At 49.1% G+C, this 27,514-nt stretch overlaps 1 protein-coding gene and 1 long non-coding RNA gene across 8 annotated transcripts; one reads left to right on the forward strand and one right to left on the reverse strand.

Moving 5' to 3' along the window:
- Spaca6 (sperm acrosome associated 6) lies at positions 1-19,815 on the reverse strand. Of its 7 annotated transcripts, none has more exons than XR_009374985.1 (9): positions 15,763-16,156; positions 14,952-15,029; positions 6,826-6,894; positions 6,248-6,271; positions 5,175-5,440; positions 4,705-4,861; positions 4,422-4,632; positions 642-738; positions 1-234 (listed from the first exon to the last, which is right to left on the reverse strand). XR_009374985.1 is itself a non-coding variant. In XM_059245013.1 (9 exons), the coding sequence occupies exons 1-9, from the start codon at positions 15,965-15,967 to the stop codon at positions 3,984-3,986; spliced, it is 966 nt and encodes a 321-aa protein (XP_059100996.1). In that variant the 5' UTR covers positions 15,968-16,153; the 3' UTR covers positions 3,924-3,983. The 7 variants fall into 7 exon arrangements, 6 of the variants coding, with proteins under 6 accessions (XP_059100996.1, XP_059101000.1, XP_059101012.1 ...); XM_059245013.1 differs by lacking the exons at positions 1-234; positions 642-738 and adding an exon at positions 3,924-4,017 and having other exon boundaries at positions 5,175-5,284; positions 5,363-5,440; positions 15,763-16,153; XM_059245017.1 differs by lacking the exons at positions 1-234; positions 642-738; positions 15,763-16,156 and adding exons at positions 3,924-4,017; positions 19,609-19,815.
- LOC131894730 (uncharacterized) lies at positions 16,048-26,785 on the forward strand. Its single transcript, XR_009374990.1, has 2 exons — positions 16,048-16,442; positions 22,738-26,785. It is a non-coding gene; the product is annotated as an uncharacterized LOC131894730 (long non-coding RNA).
- Positions 26,786-27,514: the final 729 nt, after the last annotated feature.

Consider the following 27,514-nt stretch of genomic DNA (forward strand, 5'->3'; position numbering starts at 1 on the left):
CCCTGTGACTTCTGTTGCCCTGGAGCAAGAAGTGCACTAATTATAGTTACCTCCAGCTGTAAACACATGCAGCAAGACTTGTCCCTTTCAAGTCATTTGCAGACAGTAGGTAGCTGGTACAGCTCTGGACAGACCAGAATTAGGTCAGGTCCATTACAGAGAATGCTACTGAGCTTTCTTGGGGTCTTCTTGTCTCTTAGACTTTGCATTCCCATCTGTTGTTGGGTCCATCTTCTGGATAGAATGGAGTTCTGGTTTAAATGAGATATGTTCCCATGTATTTGAACACTTAATCCCTAGTTGGTGCTGTTTGGGGAGGTTATGGAATCTTCAAGAGGTGGAACCTTGCAGTCAGGCTTTGAGTGGTTCTAGCCTCTCTGCTTTTTCTATTCTCTTCACTGCCTATGTGTAGATGAAACTATGATCAGCCAGCTTCCTGTTCCTGCCTTCATGCCTTTCCCTGACTGCTAACAGGCTTTCCCCACCATAAGGGACTGCCAGTTAGCCTGGAATCATAAGCTAAAATAACTTTCTTCCTTAGGTTGCATTTGGTCATGGTGTTTTATCACAGCAAAAGAAATGTAACTCTTAGACTGGGAGTTACTCCCCCTTCACCCTTGTCCCAGATCTTTGGTTTTTACCTGGTTTCTGCAGCACCTCAAAGTGACACCTCCAAGACTTGAACTTGAAACACCATCCACAGGCTTGTATTGCTTGCTCCCTAGTAGATCTCAACATCTGGGAAGATATGGAGCCTTTCATGAGGTGTGTGGCCCACCAGAATAGGTCACTGGAGACAGGTGCTAAAGGTTTATTAGCCAGACCCCTGATTCCTGTAACTCTCCACTTGCTGGCAGGCCACAAACCTGGGATCACACACTCCTACTGCCTTGGATGGAGCTCCTCAACCCTGCCAAAACCTAAGAGATCCAAAACCATGCTGGAGCTCCTCAGCCCTACCCAAACCTAAGAGATTTGAAACCACAAGCCAAAATAAAGCAGCCCTTTCTTGTTTTTGTTGGGTACTGTGGTTACAGAAACAGGGAAGTAGCTGATACAGGAGCTGTGTAGTGTATGACCTTCCATGGCTCAGTGTGGTGATTCAAATGAGAAATGTCCCCCATATGTTCACACATATTGGTTCCCTTATTCCCCTGTTGTTGGTGCTGTTTGGGGCAGGTTATGGAACTTTGGGGGTAAAGTCTTGCTGGAGGATGCATGTCACTGTCGACGGCCTTCCTGAACCTATAATCTCATCCATCTCCCAGTTGGCTCCCTTGGCTTCTTCTGAACATTTTGAGATGTGATCTCTCATCTGCCTGCTGCCATTTATCCCCTGTCCTCATGGCCTATCCCCCTGGAACTGTAGGCTAAACCAAACTCTTTCTTCTATCAGTTGCTGTTGTCCATGTTTTGTCGTAGCAACAGAAAATTAACTAACACACTCAGAAAACTGTCGGCTCAAGGCAGAGGAAAATTGAAACCTTGCACTGGGAAATATCCTGCACAACCTGCTCCGCCTTTCCCTTTCCCTCCAGGCTCTCTGACCTCACAGTGTGTTCATTTCCAAAAACGCTGCTTCATCCCTGCAACTGCTGCACCGGAGCTCACAAACATGTATGCAGCTTGAGCCTCCCAGTCCTTCCTCAAATGCCACTTTCCCAGTCAGTCTCCAGAGCCAACTACCACTGTTCTTCAATGTTCCAAAACTCTTCCTTATCTTTCCCTCACAAATATTATGTGTTTTACTTCATTCTTGTCTACTGTCCATGACATAAGCAATACAGAGGTTTGGGAAATGGCTGTTAGAAAGTGCTTAGATGCAAGCAGGAGGACGTGAACCCAGATGTCCATCGACTAGGAATACTGGCACATGTAATCCCAACTATGGGGAGGCAAAGCCACAGTGTGCCTGAGAAGTACTGGCAGGCCTGTCTAGACTAATCTTCAAGGTCCAGCGACCTTGTTTCAAACTATAAAGTGGAAATCAAGTGAGGAAGACCCTTGAAATCAACTGCTGTCCTTCACATGTACTGTGTACCCACACACATGTGCACAGAGCACATTAAGAAAATGAAAGGACGGTAGATGGAAGGAAGGACACTAGTGATATAGACACTAGCAAGACTAAGCCATGTTTAGAAGATGAGAAGACTCAGCCTTTCCTATCATCATTGGAGGGGGAAAAAGACCTGGGGAGTGCTTAATAATCGTGTCTAGGGCTAGGAGCATACAGCTAGTTGGAACAGTACATACCTAACAGGAGCAGAGCATTCCATTCCGCCTCCAGCACTGTATAAAACTGGGACCAACGGTGCACACCACTCTTACCAGCACTTGGGAGGTGGAGGCCAGAGGATCAAAAGCTCAAGGTTATCTGAGTTTTAGGTGATCCTTGACTACAGGAGACTGCATCTCAAAAACTAGCCTTCTATCATGCCTACATGGAACAGGGACACACACACACACACACACACACACACACACACACACACACACACACGGACAACATAAGGAGTAGGCACTAGCCAGAGAGAGTGCCTGTGCAATGGGCAGGAAGTGAGGTCATGAAGTTCGAAGAGAAGTCATTTCAAGATGGAAGAAGAGCCTTGGTGAATGTTCAGACATGGAACATATCTCTCAAAGTTCAGGGGACCAAGGCTGAGGCCACCCCAGCTGAAATGAAACAAAGAAGACATGAGAGGAGATAGAAGCTATATAATAAAACAGTGTTGGTTTTGGATGGTTGTCATGGGTATTTACTGGGCTGATGTGATGGTAGAAATGAGCAGGGGGGCAGCAGGGATAAGAGAAAAGGAGGTCATGAGGAAAGAAGGGGGAAAACAAACACATTATTGTGAATAGGAAACATGTACCAAGACCATGGGGGAGGCTGAGAATTATAATGGGTACCACAGGCAGAAAAGGGAACTGCAGGGTAGGATGGGAAGCTCTCTTCCTTGGTAGGCACACGGCTAGGAAGACCAATATGGGACAGAATCTTGAGTTTTGGAAATTTTAACAAGTAGGTTTGATTCCAGTGACAACAGAAGCCACTGATGGGTTTAGGGCAGAGAAGTAACCCACCGTGACAAAATACTAGATTGGAAACTAGTGGGGATCTGAGTACATGCCCCAGAACCTGGGTGTAAAAAGTATGCAGTTGTAATTCTAGGGCTGGTGAGGTAGTGGCATGTTGATTCTTAGGACTTGCTGGCCAGCTAGCCTAATCAGGCAAGTCCTAGCTATTGAGAAATGCCGTCTCCAAAAGAGTGGATCTTGCCTGCGGACTGACACTTGAGGTTAACCTCTGGCCTCCACATGCATGTGAATGTACAAAAAAGTACCCCACCACACCCACACAGACTAGGCATGTAACTCACCTCTACAGTACCTGTCTAAAATGCACAGTAAGGGGCTGGAGGTGTGCCCCAGTGCTAGAGACACTGCCTAGTGACAGGGGCTGAGGGTGCACCTCAGTAGTAGAGCCCTATCTAAAATATTCCAGTAAGTAGCTGGGGTGTGGCTCAGTAGTAGAGCTCCTGCCTAGAATCCCTCAGTGTGGAGCTAGGGCTGTCATCCCAGTGATTTCTGCATTAAACTGCTAGAAGGCTATAGGTGCTTTTTCTTAAAAGAAGAAAGCCTTGTTTGACCTTTTTTTTTTTTTTTTTTTTTGAGGGGGTTAGGGGGAGAAGGGTACCATATATACTCTGAGAGTATCTTCTACAGATGGAAATGTCAAGGAGTCTGCAAGATAACAGATAAGGGTCTGCGCTGGTGGTGCCCAACGGCGCCAACGAAGAGCCCCACAAACCGATAGCTTGTGTCCTGTCACATGGGTCCATACACTTAAGCATTTGGGGGTATTTCGTCTGTCTTCCTCCGCAGGTAAGCAGTGACCTCGTCAAAAAAAAGAGAGAGAATCCAGAACTGAAATATTCTTTATTTCAGGGATGAATGTCAGATCAAGACAGATACCCTTGTTAGTCGCCACTTAAGTACCATCGAAAAAACACCCTGGAAAAACAATGGAATGTGTGCTGTAGGAGGGCCCAGGGACAGAAACACATTTGGGTTTCAAAGTGCAAAGAGCCTAGACCTGAGTCTGCACGAAGGCCTGGTGTCAGGACCATATTAGGTTATGAGACGTAAGGACAGAGACCTGGATTTCTCAGCCTGAGCAAGAAGGGCGGCTAGGACCTGGACTCTTGGATCTCAGAAAACAGGGTTAGGACTCCTAGGTCTTGGAGGGTGGGGCCTAGACTCCCTTGGTCTGAGATAAGACCTGAGTACGACTGAGGAAGGAGGCTGGGGTCTGTACTGAGGACCGACGGACGCCTGGACCCCTGGGGTCGTGGGGCGGAGGCCTGCGGCGTGGACAAGAGGAGCTGGGGGAGGGGAGGGTGGAAGCTGGCACTCACCACACTAGCATAGTGACACCAGCAGACACGAACGCAGCGGTTGCCGCGATCAGGAACAGGTTGTCAAGCGTCAGAGCCGAGGGCCTGGCAAGCAGTTCGCCTAGGCTGGGCCTCCAGGGCTCGATTGTTTCCGCCTCCCGCGGCGTCCAATTCATCACTTCCCGGAACGTGACCTGGAGCTCAGTCTCCCCAGGAGGAGGAGGGCCAGTCACTGCCGGGGCGCGCAAGTTAGGGGGCGGAGCCCCGCCCTTGGCCCCACCTCATATCCTCTCCCCGCCCGCACCGTTCAGATAGAAGTAGAGCCGCGCCAGGGGGCGCTGGTCGTGCAGGATCACGCAGGAGAAGGTCCCCCGGTGCGTGGGTTGCACTGGCCGGATTCGCGCCAGGTACCCGTGGGCGCCTGGCACATCACGGAAGTAGGACACGTCCTGAGTCCGGAGCTGCGAGATGGAAGAGCTCAAACGCACCCGGACTCAGCCAGAACGGCAAGCCCCTCCCAGACCTGACTCAGCTCACAAGCCTGACTCTTTTGGCTGCCCTAAGCAACCCTTCCCGGCATTCTTTAAAGTCTGACTCATAATGCACATCTAAGCACCGGTCTTCCATATACTTAACCTTGGTCTCTCCCTAGGTCCCCGACCCTCTTCTCACACTAAACCCAAACCCTACGCCCAGTACTCTGAACTTAGCCTCCTCTTTCCCTGGAGCAGAGCTGACCCCTTAAACCCGCCAGCTGGCCCTGTCTCGACTCACACCTCCTGCCGCGAATTTCCAGGAGTAAGTGAGCTCCGATTCTGGCAATTGGAAGCCCACGATACAAGAAAACAAAGCCTGATCCCCTCGCTTCACCGTCACGTCCTGAACTGGAGAGAGGCAAGGTGATCCTGGTAAGCCTGCACAAGCCTCGCCCTTTCCCTGGCATCCCAGCTCCGCCCTCTCACCTGGACAGTCTAGAGGGAGGTCACAGATTGTGGAGAAGCAGCCCCAGCAGTGGAAACGCCTAGTGGCCTCCTGGACGCCTGTGAGCCGTGACCAGGAGTGTTGGGCTCCCCTCCTGTAGTCCTCCCCACCCCCACCCCCGCAGTCTCCTGACCAAGTTTCCGAACCTTCTTGAATCTACGGGGAATCCCAGGGTTCTACTGGGGAGGTGGAAGATAGATCCCACCTTTCCTGCATTGTTTAGATCAGTCTGTCCAGTCGGCCCCTGGGCCACTTACTGGCTTGTTAAGCCTGTTTTCTATACAGCAGCATTTACCTGGTGTGTGTGTGTGTGTGTGTGTGTGTGTGTGTGTGTGTGTGTGTGTGTGTGTTTTATAACCACTGGGAACTGAACCTAGGGATTATGCATGCTAGCTAAACTCTCGACCACTGTACCATGCTCCCAGTCCCCACTTGGGAATTCTAGTAAAGTCTACCACTAAGAACACAGAACCCCCCAGGAGTCTAGGCAGGGCATCTACCACTAACCCACACCCCCAGCCTCTGGCTGGGAGATTCTAAACAAGTGCTCCACTGCTAAGCTACATATACCTTCAGAATTCTTTTTAAAATTTTGTTTTGAGACGGGGTGCCCCTAAGTTGTCCCGCATGGCCTCACTCAGTGTAGCCCAGGCTGGCCTTGGATGTGTGATCTTCTTGTCTAGGCCTCTGGAGTAGCTAGGATGACAGGCCTTCACCAGCAGTGCCTGCTTCTATGAAGTTTGTGAATACCTAGTTTATGCACTTTTCTATTGGTTTCCTTTGGATCTAAGGCCTACTCCATCTTAAGTTCCAGATTTCCACCCCAGCTTCCCCTGCTGTTTTTAGGTTTGGGACTAAGTCCTTACCACAAGGGAGGATGCAGTCCTGGACTGTGGAGAGAAAAGAGGCATTAGGACTCAGGTAGTTGACAGACCTACCTAAAGCCCCTCCAGAAGGTAGTACAGGCAGGGAATCCTCTCCTCTGGAAAACAGGCCTAGGCTACTAATAGAGCAGTTGGAGGGGAGAATAGAGCACATAGTTCCTATGGGGCAGGGCCAAGTCCACAGGACTTCATGTTTAAGGCTTGCAGCTAACCATCTATGAAAAGGGAAATGGGGGGAGGGGAGACCGAGGAAACAGGAGACTTGAGGAGGAATGAGCCTTGAGGTATTAATTACCCCTGGGGGTGGGAGTAGATCTCGGGCAGTCCTTCAAGGAGTGAGCACCTAATTAGTAGGCCCAGTTAGAGAAGCACCAACTTGAGAGGATGCTTTTGAGCACAGGGAGAGAAGCAGATCCCAGAAGAGGCCTGGACAGATATGGGGTAGGACTGTCCTATCTGTCCTGGGATAGGAAATCCACTGGTCCCAGGGCTTAGGCTGGATTCAGAGTGTGTGTGGTGTATTGTGTGTCTGCAGGGCTCGGAGGTGGAGGCTGGTTTACCTTTTTTAAGGTGATGAATGGTCCTCTTCATTTTTGCTGCAGCACTAGGGAACGCAGCCTTAAAGGACCCTGGAGGATGAAGCAGGGTGGATATACTAACAGTGCTTTCCCTATGGCTGAATAGTCAGGACTTGCTGTCTCTCCCATAAGCACATGCTGTGTTTCTGCCTCCCACAGGTCCAAAGCGAAGGCTGGCAACCTTCTACAAGGTGTTCTTTCTTCCTCCTGAGAGCACCATACATTTATATCTTAGTGGGAAGGGGAGGATAATGATCAACTCCTCTGCAGGGCTTACTAAGCCCTACAGTGATGGCTGTCTCCTCTTTCTCTGCTGCAGCTGCTCTTGTCCACTTTCAATCTCCAGGTTACCTGACACCGTTAATTTGTTTATAAACATCTTTTGCCCAGCTCTCCATTATTCTACATATCTTACCATCTCATGTATCACTGCAAGGGTTTGATTACCCCAAATCTTTACTAAAGTCCCCTACTTTTATCTCTCATTGTGCCTCATTCACAGTGTACATAGGCTTCACCAGTTTGCAATTACACATATGCCAATTAGATTGTGTATGTAAATTAGGTGTTTAAATTAGATGTTTACATACGGTAACAGCATAAATCCATGTTATTAGTATTTTGTTTTGTTAAGACCACTGGCTGCTCTTCCAGAGGACCCAGGTTCAATTCCCAGCACCCACATATTAGCTCATAACTGGTACTCCAGTTCCAGGGGATCTGACACCTTCACAACAATGCATATAAAAATAGGGTTAAAGATAGATAGATAGATGATAGATAGATAGATTTAAAAAAGTGGCTCACTATGTTCCAGGCTAGCCTAGACCTACCTCTCCATGTAGACCTTGAGGCCTTGAACTCAAGAGATCTGCCTACTTCTGCCTCCCCAGTGTTAGGATTAACGGTACACATAACCACACCTGGCTCCTTTTTGGTATGTTTTTAATTAATGATTTTTGTTCTCTAAGAATTTCATACATGCATGGACTGGAGCACGGTGAACCTACCAACCTACCAGGGACTACATGTACCTTTGAAGACAACTGGCTCTCCCTCCTCCCTATCAGTAGCACCTCCGTTTGGGGTGGAGGCTTGTGAGCCCCTCCCCCACAGCACTGGAATGTTGACCGACTTGATCTTGTGTAGGCAACCACAGCTGCAGTGAGCTCAGGAGTACATTGGTCCTGTCATGTCCAGGACACACCACGTTGTCTAGTCCTCCCCAACCTCTGACTCTTCATGTTTCAACCCTCTCTTCTCAATGTTCCCCAAGCTTCCACCTCTTGAATACAGCATTCTCAGAAACACACAGGAGGGCCCCAGGTCTTACAAAACAGCTCAGTAAGTGTATGTTGAGTGAATTCTAGAGTCCAGCAGGAACTGTAGGTCATGAGCAGTGGCCTTAGACCCAAATGCATCACCTGGATGTGATAAAAATCAGACAGGAAAGTGTTCCTTTTCCTCTTCTTTCTTTCCTTTTTTCAAGATAGAGTTTCTCTGTGTAGCCCTGGTTATCCTAGAACTCACTTTATAGACAAGTTGGGTGGGCCTTGAACTTGGAGATCCACCTGCCTATGCCTCCCAAGTGTTGGGATTATAAAGGTGTGCACAGTGATCACTGGCTTGTTTCTTTTTCTATATATGAACTGGTTACCAATATATATCTTTGGGACAGTCATACAAAATTTTGATATCTTTGCCAGGCGCCGATGGTGCACACCTTTAATCCCAGCACTCAGGAGGCAGAGCCAGGCTGATCTCTGTGAGTTCAAGGCCAGCCTGGTCTACAGAGTGAGATCTAGGACAAGCACTAAAACTACACAGAGAAACCCTGTCTGGATAAACCAAAAAAAAAAAAAAAAAAAAAAGTTTGATATCTCAACCGGGAGATGGTGTTACATGCCTTGAATCCCAGCAATTAGGAGGCAAAGGCAGGAGGATCTCTGAGTTCAAAGCCAGCCTGGTCTACAAAGTGAGTTACAGGACAGCCAAGGCTACACAAAGAAATCCTGTCTAAAAATTTAAAAAAAAATGAAAAAAAGGGGTGGAGCAGGGGGAGCTGAAGAGATGGCTCTGCAGTTAAGCCAATGTCTTGCAGAAGATCCAATTTTATTTCCCATCACCCATGTCAGGAGTTTCACAACCACCTATAACTCCAACTTCAGGTCATCTGATGTCCTCTTCAGGCGTTCAAAAGCTCCTGCTTCTGCACTCACATGAACCAACACCCCAGCCCCATCCATGTAATTAAAAATAAAATAAATCTTAAAATATAACTAAATGAACTGATTGCCAACACACAAAACAGGTCACAAAAATGCTTAGCATCTTTTTAAAAAAATGTACAAAGCTAGAAAACATAACCCACAGTGCCATAAGGCAGCAATTAGCAGGTCGGTGACCAGCACTCCCTTTAAACAGAGCATTTCCCAGCCCTTCCCCAACCACCATTCATTTCTACCCCTCCACTCTTTTATGTTCTGAGTCCTTGATGCTTACCACCACAGTACCCTCCAGATCATGAGGTGGAGCTCACCAGAGACCAGCAACAAGGTCGGCAGGCCATCTGGTGGAAATGCTTCTATGACAGTGTCCAACCCCACCCCACTCATATGTGAAATCCTAATCCCCAGTGCAGTATGGAAGAATGAGACAACATTCTCAGAGGGGTTAAAATGATGTCATTTAGGTGCACCTTAGACTCGTACAATAGTTCATCTTTATTGTCAATTTCACAGGATTAAGAATCACCATGGAAACAAACCTCTGGGCCTGTCAAGGGGTAGGAAAACCCACTCTGTATGTGGCTGGTACCATTTCCTGGGCTGGGGTCCCAGATGGAATCAAAAGGAGAAAGCTGAACACACCCGCATTCAACTCTGTCTGCTTCTGGACTGTGTATGCAATGTGGTCAGCCACCTCAGGCTCCTGCTGTGTCTTCCTGTCACAGTACACCAGTGGTTCTCAATCTTCCTAACGCTGTGACCCTTTAATACAGTTCCTCACGGTGTGGTGACCCCAACCATAGAATTATTTTTGTTGCTATTTTGTAACTGTAATTTTGCTACTACTGTAAATTGTCATGTAAACATTTGTGTGTTCCAATGGCCTTAGGCGACCCTTGTGAAAGGATCCCAAAGAGGTCATGCCCCACAGGTTGAGAACCACTGGACTACTCTAAAACAGTGATCCAGAATAAGTGTTTTCACCATTAAGGTGATTGTCAAGTATTCTGTCACAGCAATGAGGGCGATGACCAAAATATACATGTGTATGAAACTGTCAAAGAATTGAAGGTATTAATGAAAAGATGGTACATTGTTGTCTACAAGGAGAACACCACCAAAGCCAAGAAGCTGGTTCAAAATGAACAATCTGAGGTCATTCTCCTAACCACAAGAGCAGGAATATGATCTAGAGATGGTAGTACTGTAAGGAGGATATAGTCAGAGTGGAGCCCTCAATGAGAGGCCTGGATGCTGAAGGCCTTACCCAAGATACATCTAGGAGCCAAATCAATGACTCACAGGAGGGTGCCAGTGGGTGGGACATATCAAGGTCACCACAGAGACCTGTGAGGTGGACAAGGGTAGGATAGGTTTATACATCTTGTACACATGGGGTCAGGAGTAAAGGGAAATATCCTAAACAGGGTAAATGGAACATGCAATATGCCAACTGAACTATAATGGTACAAAAGGTGCTGCAGTTTCCCTGGTGAGGGGCATGTGTTAGGAGCTCTGACACTGGATTTCAGTCCTGGCATGTACAGCTGTTGAGTACATCTGTTTCACACTGAGGTACATCTATCCACAGATCATAAGTCTGCCTCCACATGTGAGGCTCATCAGGTGACAACTCTCTGGTCCTCAGTTTTGCCATGCATAAAACAGCAATGGTGGCAGTGTCTACCATAAAGACATGAGCAGTGATGGTGCATGCCTTTAATTCCAACACTCAGAAGGCAGAGGCAGGTAGATCTCTGTGAGTTCAAGGCCAGCCTGGTCTACAAAGTGAGTTCCAGGACAGGCTCCAAAGCTACACAGAGAAATTGTCTCAACTCCCCCCCCCCCCAAAAAAAAAGATGTGTGGGCAGGATTGAGTGCTATGAGCGACGGAATCTCTTTCATTCTCAGCTGTCCTGTAGTCTGCTTTGGAGTGCTCATAAGCCTTGAGTCTAAGAGCTTCTGCCTATACAGAGAATCATCTACTACTACCCCCTTCAAATCTGAGATGGAGAAACTGAGGCACGAAGAGGTTAGAGAAGTTAGATGTCGTGACACAGGTTCTTGGGGAGGCTAGGAGGATCATGAGATCAAGGCCAGCCTGGACTATGTAGTGAGACCTTCCCTCAAAGCAAACAAAAAGGATAAACATACATCAAGGCCACATAATCACTTGTAAAACTCAGACCTCCATACTTCACCATGCACGCACTGTTTTTAAAAATGACTTACTTGTGTGTCTGTGAGTATGTGCATAAACGTGCAGGACACGCATCTGTTCATACCTACGCACGTCACAACGCAGTGTCAGGTGTCCACCTATGTTACCCTGCCTATTCCTCTGAGGCAGGGTCTCTCGGATGCTCTAATTCATGTGTTCTCAGGGAAGCCAGCAAGCCCCACCAAGGCCCCTGCCTTCATTTACTTTGGGCCTGGGGTTATAAGAGTGTAATGGGACACCACACTTGACGGTGCTGGGACTAAAACTAGCCCACATGACTGCACAGCAGGCACTCTGAACCACTGAACCATCTCTCCCTAACCCCACCCCACCCCTCTTTGTTGACAGGGTCTCACGTAGCCCAGAGTAGTCTCCAGTAAATTCATGTACATATACACATGATAAAAAATAAAAACAGCCTGGAGACATGGCTAAGCAGTTAAGAGTACTTGCTGTTTTGGCAGAGGACCCAGGTTCAGCCAATATCCACGTGGTGGCTCATGACCACATGTAACTACAACTCCAGGGGATCTGACACCCTTTTCTGGCCTCTTCAGGCACCAGGCATGAATGTGGTACACAGACATGAGTGTAGGCAGACATTCGTACACATAAATAAATAAGTAAAAATGGAAATTCATTTGTTTCATAATGTTTTACACAGTCTGAAGGTTGAGTTCACACTATTTTGAGTGGGCCTGAGTTTTACCTGTGGCCTGTCATGTGATGTTATGCGGAGCTGAGATGACATTCGAAAAGGCTTTGTATTTTGAAACATTTCACACGCATGCACACACGTATGTCACTGTTTTATTTTGTCTGTTTTTTTTATTCTGTGTATGTAACCTAGGCTCCTTCAACCCTACTGCCTCAGCCTCCCAAATACTGGCATTGTGTGAGCCACTGCCACACCTGGATAATTATTTTTCTTTAATACAGGGTCTCTTGTATGCTGGGCTGGCTTCAAATTCACAACGTAACCGAGGATGATCCTCCTGCCTCCACTGAGTGCTGAGATCACAGACATGTGGGACCAAGAAGTATACTAGGGTCTGGGGATAAACCCATGACTCGTGTATAACAGGCAAGTACTCCACCAACTGAGCTACATCCCTAGCCTTTAAAAATTCTTTTCCACTTTGTAGTCAAAGGTGCTCTCAACTCTTGACCTCTCTGCTTCATCCACTGCCCTGGCATTGGAGTGATGAGCCACATCTAGCTTAGAAACAGTTCAGCTTTCAGATTACTGTACTAAGGATATCCAACCTATACTCACATTATAAACTTATGGTGTGTATACAGAGACATTATCATCTCTATAACCTCCAAGAAACGGTACTAGTCTGACTCATCCAATGCACAATTATCCTAATTCCTGACTACACATCTTCAAGCCCAGCTCAGTCCTAACTTTTCCAATTGGAAGGTAAGGCTGTGAAACTCCACATCACAGGGGTGATAATGGAATATCCCTTAGGAGAATAATTAGCATAAAGGACGATGCAGGAGACACAGACCTCTAGGCAAATGCTCTACAGCTTAGCCATAGCTCCAGCCCTTCACTGCTGGATTCTACGTGAGGGCTTTATTACAAAGCCATAACCCTAGAACCTCACTAGTGGATTCTACGGAGGTTGTCTACCCCGAGCTACACTCTCAACCTCACACTTTATTGGCTGTTTTTATTGTCTGTGCTCTGCCCTTAAATACAAGCATCTCTAGAACAGAACATTTGCAGTTTTGGTCCCAGCTCTGACTCTACAGGTAATTCTGGAATATTCCATCAGCCTCTGTCTGAGGAACTTACTAGGCTAGTTTCTCCCAGTCCTCAGTCTTTGCTTCTGTGGGGTCCCAGAATCTTTGTCTACACCTAGAGCAGCAGAAGCTCCTCTACCCTGCTTATATCACTCTGTGCTTTTCCAGGTCCCTCAGGACATCTTGACTGATCCGACATCCAGGTTTCTAGATCCCTTGTGGATGTCACCAGGATCCCTTTGTGGTTACTGTGTTATAACCCTAATCATCTGTCCGCAGTCCAGCTCTGGCGTCCATGAACCCCATCTTAGAGATGTCACTACTAAGAAGTCAGACCCTAGGTGAAGGCACTCCTATAACCCCACCTTTTTCCTTTTCCTGTCATAGACCAACAGATCTTGGCCCACTTTTCTATTTCCTAGTCCCTCCTCTTCACGATGGTCTCAGATCTGTGTCACAGGCCCCCTCCTCTCTAACCCCAGCTTCCATCTGCCCCCAAGTCTCTGTGCCACACTAGAAAGATCTTCTACTCCTAGGTATGCACTTGGTAGCTTTTTCCAAGTTTCAAAAAGGAGACAAGCCCAGGCAAGAAGAGACGGCATCCCCCAGAATCCTGCATTTCTTCCATCTCTCAGTTTCCTCAAATTCTTCTTTGGGATTGGGGACACACAGAAAATCCTCTTCCATGATGGTCCTGGACACCCACTGAATCAATGGGCCCTTTGTTTGGGAGGGTTTTGATATCAAACTTAGTAGGAACAACATGAACCATTGAAGATGAAAAAAAAAAGGCCATGAACTCCCAGATCCTTGGGAGCAGCCGATTTATCCTTAAACAAAAATGACTTCTCACACTGCCATACATACAATTACATAGAAGACTGTGTGCTCTGTGGCTGGGGTGACCTGGTGTGATTGTGTTTACATGTCCCCAGAGCCTTAAGGGCTGCTCCATACAGCTACATGGGCATGCTCTTCCCTGATATCCCAAGCAGGAGTCTGGCTGACTCTCCAAGTCTGTGTCCTGAATGGCTAGCTCTACTGCTCTTACCTGTCTTTGTTAGCCATGAAAAATATATGTGTTTGTGTCTTGTCTAGATTTTGTTTTGTTTTGTTTTGTTTTTTTTTTTTTTTTTTCAAAACAGGGTTTCTCTGTATAGCTGTGCGCCTTTTTTTTTTTCTAGAACTCACTCTGTAGCCCAGCCTGGCCTCGAACTCACAGAGATCTGCCTGCCTCTGCTCCAGAGTGCTGGGATTAAAGGCATGCGCCACCACCGCCCGGCAGGAAGGATTTTTTTTTTTTTTTTTTTTTTTTTTTTTGGTTTTTTTTCGAGACAGGGTTTCTCTGTGGTAGCTTTGCGCCTTTCCTGGAACTCGCTTTGGAGACCAGACTGGCCTCGAACTTACAGAGATCTGCCTGCCTCTGTCTCCCGAGTGCTGGGATTAAAGGCGTGAGCCACCACCGCCCGGCTGTGTCTTGTCTTAACAAATTACATCCTCCATAACACCTGTCTCAAAAAGAACCATTCCCTCCCAATGAGCTCTGAGTACTCTGGGAGATAAAGAGAACATCTCACCCTAGGAGATGAGAATGTTCTACCTTATAGGTAAGTGGAGCCCAGGTGAGAGACTGTCTGGGGACACACCCAGACTTCAGAGCCCAAGTGTGAGAACCACAGGTCACATGGACTTGACCCCACAGGGCTTCAGATTTTGTGACTTCTATACCTCCCTGGGTTCCTTGCTGTCTTTGACTCTACTCACCTCTGGACTTTGCCCAACAAATAATCTAATTCACACAGGGTTCCAGTATCACTCCCTCCAACCAGAGGAATCACTTATGCCTTCACATAGTCCTGGGCAAGGGGGTGGGAGGGGAAGCCAAATTCCATAAAAACACTCACCACGAGCTGCAGCCACCTCCTGGAGGGAGAGGGTCATCTGTGTAAATGCATCATGCAGGTGGCTCCGCTCATCATAGTCTGAGGGTGGACGAGAAGCAGGCTGAGGAAGCACTGTGGCACACATCTGGTGCCGGCATACTTTCTATGTCTGACTTGTGGCTACAAGTATCCACCCGCCACCCCCACCCTCACCCACCCCCACCCCCACCCCAGGGCCTAGGTGCCCTCTCTGGAGAGATAATACTTTCTCTCTCTGGGTTTCTATTCCCAGCTCTAAGCCCCAATCTGGATATCCGTCCCTCCCTCTCTCTAGTCTTTCCTTAGCTCTCTCTCTAGGTCTCTGTCTCTGTCACACCACCCTGGATCTGTTTCTCCCTGTCAGTCTCTACTCCAACCTGTCCTACCTCTGGATCACTGTCTCTCTCTAGGTCCCTGGCCACCTCTCTCTGTCAGCCCCTTTCTCCCTCACTCTGGGACTCTGTCTATCTTCAGGTCTCTGGAGTTCTAGGTCTCTGATCTCCCCACTCATCTGTGTCCCCATCCAAACCCTCCTCTCTCTGAGCAATGCTCCTTCTACTCTTTCTAGTTTTCCATCTCTTTTCTTGTAATTCTGTCAAGGCCTTCACTGTCCTTAGTCTCTCTCTGAGGCACTGTCTCCGCCCCTCTCTGAATATGTTTCCTTCCATTGCTTCCCCGTCTCTCTTCCCTGCGTCTCTGCCATGATCCTGTACTTAGCTTTTCTTCTTGGAGTCGCTCAAGGTCTCTCCTGCCCCTCCCCATGGCCCTGGATCAGGGAGGAGGGTCTCCTCACTGATTTCCATGTCTGAGAGACCCTCAAAGGCAGCTGTGAGAGCATCTTTACACTGGCCCAGCTTGGAGCCCTCTGTGCCCACAAACATCTGGCACACATGGAGGCGTTCCTCATGGGTAGTGAAGCAGAAGAGACAGGCCCACGTGGATGCCCTGAAGATCAGTGGGAACAGGACAGTGCTCCCCACCAGGGTAACAAGGGCCATCTCAGAGGGTCTCTGGGTCTGAGGAGAAGCTAGTAACCTTTGTGAGGTCACTGTGGGGGAGGGGAGCTGTGGCCTAAGATCAGAGATTGTCTTTCAGCTGGTGGTCAAGTGCCAGGCTCCATCTAGAGGAAGGTTGTCAGGGGTCACTTGCAATCCCTACATTTGTGGCTGAGCCAGGCGCCAGGCTCCCAAGAACCTCACCTGTGACCCTGGACGTCCTCACAGGTTAAAGGGTCTCAGGGACCCAGAGGCCGGCAATTTAGCTATGGTGGACCAGAAAAGCCCTCTTCCCCAGAGGTGGGAGCAGGGAAGTGAGAAAGAAACACAGATACACTGAGTTCCTGAAGGCAGAAAACGGGCAAAGAAGACAGAGAAACCTGGAGAGATATCATGAGGCCTTGAGACCCACAATGTCACAGAGATAGATTCACAGCACTAGAGAAACAGAAGCTTCTAGAACCCCGAGGACAGTGGGGTAAGAGACAGAGACGGAAAACGTGGAAATCTCCTGATGGCAGAGAGACGGCAAAGAAAAGGGCTAGGACACAGGGTGTGGACAGAGAAGACACCCCAGCTCCTCCTAGGAACTCTGGGGCAGTGGTGTGGACTTGGGGTCCCCGCCGGCCCCTTCCCGTGCTGGGCGCAGCCTGGGGAAAGCTAGGAGGCCGTATAGTGATCTCCTCGGGTGTCTTCCTCAACTATACAACCTCCTACCTCAGCCCGGGGGGCGCGGCAGGTGGGCAGATTGACAGATGGAATGATGGGGGACCAAGAGAAGTAAGGAGGGTGGGGAGGGCCGGGGAGGTCCCAGCCGCGATGGTGAGCCCCCGACACGGACCCACAGACACGAGCTTGTGTGCGGCGAAGGCCCCGCAAGGTCGGTTCTACGGGTGGGTGCCAGGACCCAGGAGTCCGGGCCCCCGGCCCCCTCCTCCTCCCCAAGGAACCCAGGAATTCAGTCCCAGCTCTTCTTGCACAATCGAGGCCCCATTCCCCCTCCTTCAAAGCCAGGGATCCAGACTCCAGGCCCCCTCAGATGCAGTTGTACTGGCTCCAGACTTCCTACCACAGTCAGAGGTCCAGGTCCCAGTCCTCCCTCAGACTCAGTTCTCTGTCAGACCCAGGGGTCCAATTCCTAACACTCTTACCTCAGACTCAGGGGTCAATCCCCCCCCCCACCCTGGGTACAACCACAGGAATGCCCCTTAGAAGGGGCACCCTGGGTAGAGAGCTGGCTTTTGGAGTGCTGGAGGGAGAGGGCCTCGTTTGTCTTGGTAATCTGCCCCCCTCCTGAAACCTGAGTTTCAGGGCTCCTGGGTACCAGGAGTGCTCATGAGCCTCTCAGAACAATCCGTCCCTTCTACCTTCCCCCCACTCTGAACCTTTAGGGTGACAGCTATGACCCAGGAGTAATGACACCAACCAGGGTCCTGTCTCCTAGACTCCTCCAACTCAGGGATGAGGCTGTTACCTGCACCCCTGAGCCCGGAAACCACTTGGCCAAAGTCGGTCGGCTGCAGGTGCGAGGGGCCCTAGGATATGCACCCACCCTGAGGCTGAGCTCAGAACTGGTCCTCTGGGGCTCCCAGGTTCCATGTCCATCTTGTTTCTCTCCGCCCGTCTTTTCTTACCCTGCCCATTCCCAGTTCTCCCTCTTTCTTTCTCAGTGTGTATCTTCCCTGTCTAGGCTCTCCTCTCCTGCCATATCTGCACGCCTGGTCCTCACTGTCTCTGTTCTGGCTGCCCCTCTCCTCTCCCTCACCTCCTATCTTCCCTCTCTACCTCTCACTTCTCTCCCTCTTTCACTGTCTTCTTTCGCCTCCTCCTTTCCTGGCTTTGTCTCTCATTTTCTCTCTTTATCCGAATTTCTGTCTCCCTCTTCTCTTTTCCTCCCCGCTTTTTATTCAGTCTAGCCTCCACACTCCTCGCATCTTCCAGTCTCCTCTCCAGGGTCTCTCTCATTCTCCCTTTCTCTCCCCCTTTTCCCCTTCCCTCCCAGGTCTCCTTCTCTCTCCTCCCTCCCCTCCCCCATCCCCTCTCTTTTTCTCCTTCCCTCTCTCCCTCCCTCCCCCTCGCTGCTCAGAGCCAGGTCTGGAGCTGGGAGTGGAGTGGGGGTGGGTCGAGAAGGGGCCCTGGGCCGGGGTAGCGACCTGCTGAGGAGGGGGGAGGAGAGGCGGGAAGGGGGCGGAGAAGCAAAGCGGGAGGCGGGGGCCTGAGACGGGTCTTCGGCCCCAGCTCAAGTCTTCCTTTCCCTCCTTCCCAACCTCCCAGACCCTCAGGCGGGGCGAGAGTCAGGCCAAGGTGGGGAGGAAGGGGAAGGGAGGAGGCTCTCCCCCCCCCCCCCAACCAACCTGGCCCAGAGCCCAGGCCTGGGTTCCCAGCATGCCCCGGGGCTGCCTGGGGCCTGAGGAGGGGGGTGAGGAAAGCGGGGAAACGAGAATCTTAAAGATTCTCCAGACCAGAGCATCTCTCCCACACCCAGTAAGTTTCTCCTCAAAGGGGAAACTGAGGCTGAGAGAGGTTTCGGGCTGGTTCAAGGTCACTGCCCCAGGCATGGGTGCATCTCCCTTGGGTTCACAGGCTTGCTTTGGGGAAGAGGTAGGCACTGGACTTTCCCCTGGGCCTGGGTCCCCTCCCCCTCTTTGCAGACCCTAGGGAGCCCCCAAGGGTCAGAGAGCAGACCCAAACAGTCTGGCACCATAGCAACCAACTGGCCCCGCCCCCTTAACCCCTGGAGGGCTGGACTCCAGTTGGGGCTAAGAAGGGGTGGGGGAACTCGTGGTTCCTGGTAAGGACCCCCCACCTATCCCCCAGTCCTGGCAGCTAAGAAGAAAAATGCTTGGGGCCCTGACTCTTAGGTTCTAAAGGAGGAGGGAATGGGAGGGTGGCCTATGCTTCTGGGCAGGAGGTGGTTGCGGGAGAGTGGACTCTCGGGTCACAGCCAAGAAGCAGCTGGGTGGCCCAGGCTCCTGGGTCCTGGGCACACCTCAGCTAGAGCTTCAGATTGTGGAATCTTGGTAAGCGGCTGGAAGGTGGACTCTGAGGGAGGAGGGGGCCGAGGCCTGGAATCCCGGGTCCCCAGAGGAACCTGGACGCTGGGCCTCTCCACTACCAGACATCCCCTGCCCCGGGCTCTGACCCGGGCCCGTCTGGCAGCCCAGACAACCTCCCCCTCCTCCTGACACCCTCCCACTCATACGGCTCACCCTTGACCCCGCAAAGCCCCGCAGCCCCATCTCTGCCCCTCCCCCTCCCTTCCAGCCAGACGTTAACCCTTGGGCCGCCGGAGGCACTTCCAAAGCCAGACAGTCTTCCTTCACCTCCCTGCGGTCTCTGGCATCTGGTCCCCAGTCCCTTACACTCTGGGATCCTACATCCTTCCTTTAGAATCTCAGACCCTCCCAGCTTCTGTAACCCAGGGACCCCTGAATCTAGACCTCCAGCCCCCTCCATCAAAGATTGAGGAGTCCCGACACCCAGCTCACCATCCTCCCCCCACCCCCACCCCGAACCACAACCGCCACCACTTCTCCGCCATCCAAGTGAGAACCCAGAAATCCAGGCCCAGGCTGGCTGCCTCCTCCCTTGGGGACCCTGGAGTCCGGCCCAGGTCCCATCCCCCTCCGGTTCCGCAGACTCACCGCTCCGCGGCTCCAGCGTCGCGGGACCCAGTGTCCTCCAGCCCCAGCCCCAGGTTCTCCATCCTCTCCCTCTTCTGCCGCCCGCGGCCTCTCTCCTTCCTCCCGCCAGCCCCGCCATCCTCCGCCCCCGGTCGCCTGCGGCCTCTGGCCGGTGTCTCCTCCCGGCACTGCGCGCCGGGGCTCCTCCACCCCTAGACCCCGCGGGCAGCGTGGCCTCGGACCGGCCCCCTCCCCGGGGGGCCCCTGCCCAGCCCCTCCCCACCGCCCAACCCAGTCCGGCCAGGCTTCCCCCCCACCCCCCTGCCCCGAAGCTGGCCCGAGTCCAGGGGAAAAAATTCCATCCAGCCCTAGGGAGGAGGAGCAGGGCGGAGGAGGGAGCGGGAGGGGAGGCCGGGCTAGGGGAGCATGACGCAGGGAGAAGGGAAGGGACAAAAGAGAGGCCGGGAGGCAGTGGAGGCAGGCTCCCTCCCTCCCTCCCTCCCTCCTCCTTGGATAGGGCCCGCTCAGTCTCTGCGGCTTTCTACCCTTCGGTTCCCTCCATCTCACCTCCCTTCCCGGCTCTCGGCCTCCTCCCTCTTTTCCCTCCCCCCATGTCATTCTTTTCTCTGGCCTCCCTTCTTTCTATCTGACCTCCCTTTCTGCCTTTCCCAGTCTCTGCATCTTCACCTTTTTTTTTTTTTTTTTTTTTTTTTTTGCTAGCGACTAGTCTTGCATTTTCTGTTTTTCTCCTTTTCTGGCTGGATGTTTTCTCTTTCCTCTCTTCCTCAGTGCACCTTCCTCAACCAGGGGCTGCATTCCCACCCACCCCTTTCGGCTCTCCCAGTCCTCCGCCCCCCTTCTCCTGCGCTGTGTTTCTCCCCTCCCCGGCACTGGAACTCAAAAGGTGAATTAGACCCCCATATCTACCCTGGCACACTGAGCTCACGGACTGATGAAGGAATCAGACCCAGCCGCAGAATGTCCCGTTCCAGGGTGAAGGAGTGTGACGGGGTGGGGGTGTCGAGACCAGAGACTCAGGAGATAGGGGGTGGGTGGGGCCGCGGATGGAAACCCACCCTACTGTAGTCAGCAGACGACCCACCAAGAAGGCGTGGTTGCTGGTGCTACCTCAGAGAATCAGAAGTTAGACCTGAATTGTTGTAAGGAAGGTCCAGGCCGAGGGCACAGTGTAGGCAAAAGCCCAATGGCAGCAACCAGGGTGATAGGGGAGGGTAACAAAGCAGTCCCATATGATTGGGGCCAAGAGCCAGGAGCGCAGCAGATAGGATGAGTGGGCGGGCAATTCTGAGCGTGTTCAAGGCCAAACTCAGAATGAAGTTGCCTGAGGCTAAGTAGGAGCCTTGGAGCTTTTTGAGCAAAAGGAGGAGAAGGGTCAGACCTGCTTGTCAGACCTTTCTGGGGCCGGGGTGAGCTGGAAAGAAAGAGATGGTGGACTCTGAGAAGCAGGCCTCCTCTCGCCTGGGTAGGGACTAGGACCACCGAGGAGGAAGGAGTGAGGAGGGAAATGTGAGGAGCTAGTGGGGACTGTAGGGCTGGTGGGCTGTCAGGGGAGAAGCTGCAAAGAGACATGGAGAGGCCAGAGAATATGAACGAGAATATTGTGAGCAGCCTATTAGAACCTAAAAACATTAGAGGGGTACATAGGGAATTTTGTATGCATGTGGTGCACTATCACTTTATCTCCACCCGGTTTAGCAGCATAACCCCAAAGGTTCCCTCATACCCATTCATTTTAATGACTGTTTATTTAGCGTTTTATTTTCATTATTGTATAATTAAAATAATTAATTAATCTGTGATATAAAATGTTAATTATTTTATAATTTATAAATCCAAACAAGAGACCGGGCCTTTTTTTTTTTTTTTTTTTTTTTTAAATTTTTATTTTGCAATATAATTCAGTTCTACATATCAGCCACAGATTCCCTTGTTCTCCCCCCTCCCGCCCCCCTCACCTTCCCCCCAGCCCGCCCCCCATTCCAATCTCCTCCAGGGCAAAGCCTTCCCCACAGACTGAGATCAACCTGGTGGACTCAGTCCAGGTAGGTCCAGTCCCCTCCTCCCATGCCGAGCCAAGGGACCCTGCATAGGCCCCAGGTTTCAAACAGCCAACTCATGCAATGAGCACAGGACCCGGTCCCACTGCCTGGATGCCTCCCAAACAGATCAGGCCAATCAACTGTCTCACCCACTCAGAGGGCCTGATCCAGTTGGTGACCCCTCAGCCATTGGTTCAGATTTCATGTGTTTCCGTTTGTTTGGCTATTTGTCTCTGTGCTTTACCCAACCTTGGTCTCAACAATTCTCGCTCATATAAACCCTCCTCATTCTCGCTAATTGGACTCCCAGAGATCCACCTGGGGCCTAGTCATGGATCTCTGTATCCAGATCCCTCAGTAGTTGGATGAGGTTTCTAGCACGACAATTAGGGTGTTTGGCCATCCCATCACCAGAGTAGGTCAGTTCGGACTGTCTCTCGACCATTGCCAGCAGTCTGTTGTGGGGGTATCTTTGTGGATTTCTGTGGGCCTCTCTAGCACTTTGTTTCTTCCTATTCTCATGTGGTCTTCATTTACCATGGTCTCCTATTCCTTGTTCTCCCTCTCTGTTGTTGATCCAGCTGGGATCTCCCACTCACCCAAGCTCTCTTTCCCTCGACCCTCGCCCTTCACTACCCCCATTCATGTCCAGGCTGTTCATGTAGATCTCATTCCATTTCTCTGTCGTTGGGCGATCCCTGTGTCTTTCTTGGGGTCCTGTTTTCCAGGTAGCCTGCCTGGTGATGTGAGTAGCAGTCCAGTCATCCTTGTTCCACATCTAGTATCCTGTTATGAGTGAGTACATACCATGTTTGTCTTTCTGAGTCTGGGATACCTCACTCAGGATGATTTTTTCTAGATCCATCCATTTGTCTGCAAACCTCATGATGTCATTGTTTTTCTCTGCTGAGTAGTATTCCATTGTGTATATGTACCACATTTTTTTTTTTTAAACACATGTGCCTATTCAAATATTCGAGGGTTATTTTTTCCACTACTGGGGATGAATACAGAAAATCAGACATGCTGGACAAGAGCTCTGTTACTGGCAGCCCCTCCTAATAGTTGCTGGGTTTTGTTTTGTTTTTAGACAGGATCTCACTATGGCCTGAAACTCAGTTTGACTAAGATGCATGTGAGTACATGTGCCTCCAGAGACCAGGAAAGTGCATCAGATACCCAAATCTGGAGTTACAGGCAGCTGTGAACCCTCTGGGGTTGGTTCTGGGAACTGAACACCAGTTGTCTTCAAGAGCAATACATGTTAAGCTTTAAGCTGTACCTCCAGCCCCTCTTATTATTTTTTATTTCAAGATAGAGTCTCACTAAGTTGTCTAGGCTGGCCTCAATTTAACAGTTTTCCTACTTCAGCTTTCTAGAGTTTTCTTTCTTACTATACCTAAATCATAAATTAAACTTTGCCATAAATATATATGACAAAGAAATAAATATATTCTATACAAGGTTCAGTACTAATGGTTTCAGGTAAGTATGTTGGAACATACTTCATTTCCCCACCAATAAGAGTGAATACTGCTGGCATTGACAATTACCACACACACTCCTTGTTGAGAGATTCGAACACTTCCTGGGTTTAGTAGTCTCTACAGAGCAGAGTCAACATGTAAGTCTCGACCCCTTGAGGGTCAAGTGACCCTTTCCTAGCAAAATCACCTAAGACCATCCTGCATGTCAGATATCTACATTATAATTCGTAACAGTAGCAAAACTATAGTTTGAAGTAGAAATGAAAATAATATTATGGTTCAGGGTCACTACATCATAAAGAACTGTATTAAAGGGTTATGGCATTAGGAAGGTTGAGAACCACTGCTATAAAGTATATCATTTAAACACACATCTTATTATCAGCCATGGGTATTAGTCTCCATGTAAAGATGAGGGACCCAGATTCTGCCATGGTAGGGATGGAAATCAGGGCCTCCCGTATTCGAGGAAAGCACTCTTATCAGTGAGCTAAAACCCCATCTAGGACTTAAGGTTCTTAATAGGGAAAAGCACAGACTCATAAAATAAGCCAGAGACTTGAGCCCAGGCTGCTTTGTCACTAAATGCAATATTCCTCCTTTGAAGGTGTGATGTGTCTGTAAAAACATGTGAGTACTGGGGACCGGCACTGGCACATTTTTACTTCTGCACACAGAATCACATGTGATTTAAAAGCACACTTTTTATCAGTCCCTATACATAGAGTAGGTGTCTAGGACTGCTGTCACACATCCACAGTCCTGATGACCAATCTCTTGTCCTAGCTGGGATTCAGCTGTGTTCTGTTGTGACTGGGTCTGACTGTGAGCACTATGTGAGGTAACAGCCTATATCTGAGTCACCTCTTGGTCCTCAGTGTCACCCAACACAGGCGTGGCTCAGAGTAGGGACCAGGAAGATGTTTGTTAAGTGAGTAAATGGAGGGATGGGTGGATGTCAAAGGGGTTATTTAGAGATTAGTCTGGCACTTGCTTTAGCCTGTGGGATAAGGCGACATAATTCCTGAGACATGAGCCCTTTATTACCATCAGAAGTCATGGGGGCAACTGCTCCTGTCCTCTGCTTCAGAAAATTTCAATTCACACAGAACCTAAGAGTCATACCTGAAATTCCTACAAATCCCTGAAACTTAGGACCCATCATTTGTATCATTCTTGGAGACAGGAGTGTCCATTTTCAACTCCTGGTGTTCAAGATCTGCCATTCCCATCATCCATCCCCTGGGCTAAGTTGCTTGGCACAAAGCATACCCATGCACACACCCATACATATACACATAATTAGAGTACTTAAAATTTCAAATGAATTTATTAATTAAGGGCTAGGAAGAAGATTCAACGGGTAAAAAGCATTTGCCATGCAAGCTTGATGATTCAAGTCTTCAGAACCCATATAAAAAAGCCAAATGTGATGTCTCACAACTATAACTCAGCAATCTTGTTTGTTTGTTTGTTTTCGAGACAGGGTTTCTCTGTGTAGCTTTTTGCCTTTTCCTGGAACTCACTTGGTAGCCCAGGTTGGCCTCGAACTCACAGAGATCCGCCTGCCTCTGCCACCCAGTGCTGGGATTAAAGGTGTGTGCCACCACCGCCTGGCTAATAACTTAGCAATCTTAAAAGCCAGATACGAAATAAAGGAGAAACTTCCTGAAGCTTGTGGACACATGAGTGTCCCGCACAATGATATTAAATGAATAAAATTTAAAGTAAAGATATATTTTTTAATCGGCTCAGTTTTATCCTCTCTGTTTACATTGGCCTCACCTAAGTCTTTGAAACAGGCTGTGCTGCTCCCATCACCTCACTGCACACGTCGATATGTTATTTCCTAACTAGCATATAGTTGTTGGATGAAAGGCCAGGTTTCGTTGTGATATTTTTGTCTAAGTTTGTCATATTTTGCTCATATTCACCTCCTTGTTGCCCTCTTTAGCTGCCTTTCCTCCCTGCTTCTTCCTCATGGTTCCCTTCACGATTGTATCCATTTTACATTTTTATGCAGGTGTGTACATGCCTTTGCATAAGAGTGGGTGCATGCAGGGGCTCAAGGTTGATGGCACAAATTATCCTCTATTGATGGTCTACCTTGTTCATTGACGCAGGAGCTCTCAGCCAACCCTAGAGCTCACAGATACAGCTAGTCTCAACAGCGAGCTTGACCTGTCTGCCTTTTGAGGCTGGAATCACAGGCAGGCTGCCATGTCCACTTGGTCCCCAGGTTTGCAGAATAAGCTCTTCACCACTGAGCTGTCTCCCCCAGCCCCTTTTTACTTAAAATGTTAGTTTTCTTTTAAGAGTTATTTTATTTGTATGGGTCTTTTGTCTGCATGTATATCTGTGCTCCACATGTTTGCCTGGTGCCTGCGGAGGTGAGACAGAGACTATTGTGGGCCACCAGGTCAGTGCTAGGAATTAAATCCAAGTCTTCTTTCTGCAAGAGCAGCTAGTACTCTGAAATGATGAGCCATTCCTGCCGCTCTGCTGTCTTTTTAGCTTTTCAGGGTACTAAATAATGGGATTCATTATGGCATTTGCATATACCTATACCGTGGACTCTGTTCACATTCACCTCTACTTTACTTCATTTAGCGCCCCCCCCACCTTCCACTGGCCTCCTACCCCAAATAGCAAACAGTCCCTCTTACTTCTTTCATATCCTGTGTGTGTGTAGATAGATTCTACATATGTGAAAAAACATGCCATATTTGTCTCGCCTGACACTGTCCTCTCTTCTTCCCTCTTCCTCTTCAAAATACTCCCCCTTCTGTGTTCCCATTATATACTTCAAATATATGTTTGTGGATCAGTGGAAAGATGTAATGTTTCATAGCGAGAAATCCACAGAGTCTGTTTAAAGGGAAAAGGAATTATTAAGGGGAAAACTCACTGTATAGTACAGAATAATTGCAGGCTCTGGACTGCTGTTCTGGCTGCCTAAGTCAGTCTTAAGACCTGCATCTCATGTCTTAAGGATCTTCGAGAGGCCATGCCCCATGGACATGTACTTCAAGGTCATAGGCAGGTAGTGCAGTAACCTGCTGTATCTCTAGGGACGATGCTTCAAGGTCATAGACAGAACAGCTACCCACTACAATGTTTGTCTTCCAAATCTGGCAGTTTTGCTTGACATGATGACATCCAGGTTCATCCACTTTCCTGTAGATGATATAATTTCTTTCTTCTTTGTAAATGTTTAATTACGTTTTCTTATGTGAAGACAGTAAATGTGTGCCATAGTCAGAGCACAAGCTGAAGGAGTCCATTTTCTCCTTCCACCACATGGGTCTTGGGGATCAAACTCTGCTTGTCAGGTGACTTCATGACAAGATCCTGTACCCTCTGAGACATTTTCCAGAAGTTTGTTCATTATTTAGTTTGAGATAGGACTTACATAGCCCAGGCTGGCCTTGAACTGTCTATGTAGCTGACAAAAAACTTTAAACATCTTATCCTACTGCCTCTACATCCCAGATGCTGGGATACAGAAATGGACTATCGTGCTGTTGTACACAGTGCTGGGAATTAAACCCTGGACCCTGTAATGACAGGCAAGCACTCTACCAACTGAGCTGCATCACTGGTCCCATATTTTTTTCTTATACCTAATAAAAACAATGTTTATTTTGTCAACATGTTTTGTGTTTATTCAATGTCAACATGTTTTCATTCAGGTGAAGTGTTTTTGTTACGTAATTGCAGGAGCAAAAGGCTAGAATCATCCCTAATGCTTGGAAAAGCATGGAGGCTGCAAATGGCTCTTCAGGAGTGTGACTCCAAAGCAGAGATCAGAGTTCATAGGATAAAGTGGGCAGCTCTCAGATTCATAGGTGGGGGACAAAGCAAAGGGAACAGGACCTGGCAATGGGAAAACCCAAGTTGCCCAGCAATCACAACAGAGGCTTTAGCCAATTCATCTAGTGATTGCACTGAATCTTGACAAAAAGATTGTGTCTGAACACTGCACACTGATGAGTTATGAAAATAACTTTAGGCCAATGAGATGATTCCAGGAGTGATTACCAATGCTTGCTGCCAAGCCTGATGACCTGAGTGTGATCCCTGAGATAAATTTTGTGGAAGGAGAGAACAGACATATGAGCATTGTGACAAATACACATTGTGCACACACAAAATAATAACCTAAGACATATCAAGTTACTGTATTTAGAGATGTGTGTGTGTGTTTGTGTATGTGTGTTTACAAGTGTGCATACATGCAGAGGCACACGTGTGTGGGTCAGGAGACAACTTTTAGAAGTTGGTTATTTCTTCTATTATGTGATTCCCAGAGATGGACTTGAAATTGTCAGGCTTGGTGGAACATACCTTTACATACTCACTGAGCCATCTCACTGGCTT

Source organism: Peromyscus eremicus, chromosome 1, assembly GCF_949786415.1.
Source record: "Peromyscus eremicus chromosome 1, PerEre_H2_v1, whole genome shotgun sequence".
Taxonomy (NCBI): domain Eukaryota; kingdom Metazoa; phylum Chordata; class Mammalia; order Rodentia; family Cricetidae; genus Peromyscus; species Peromyscus eremicus.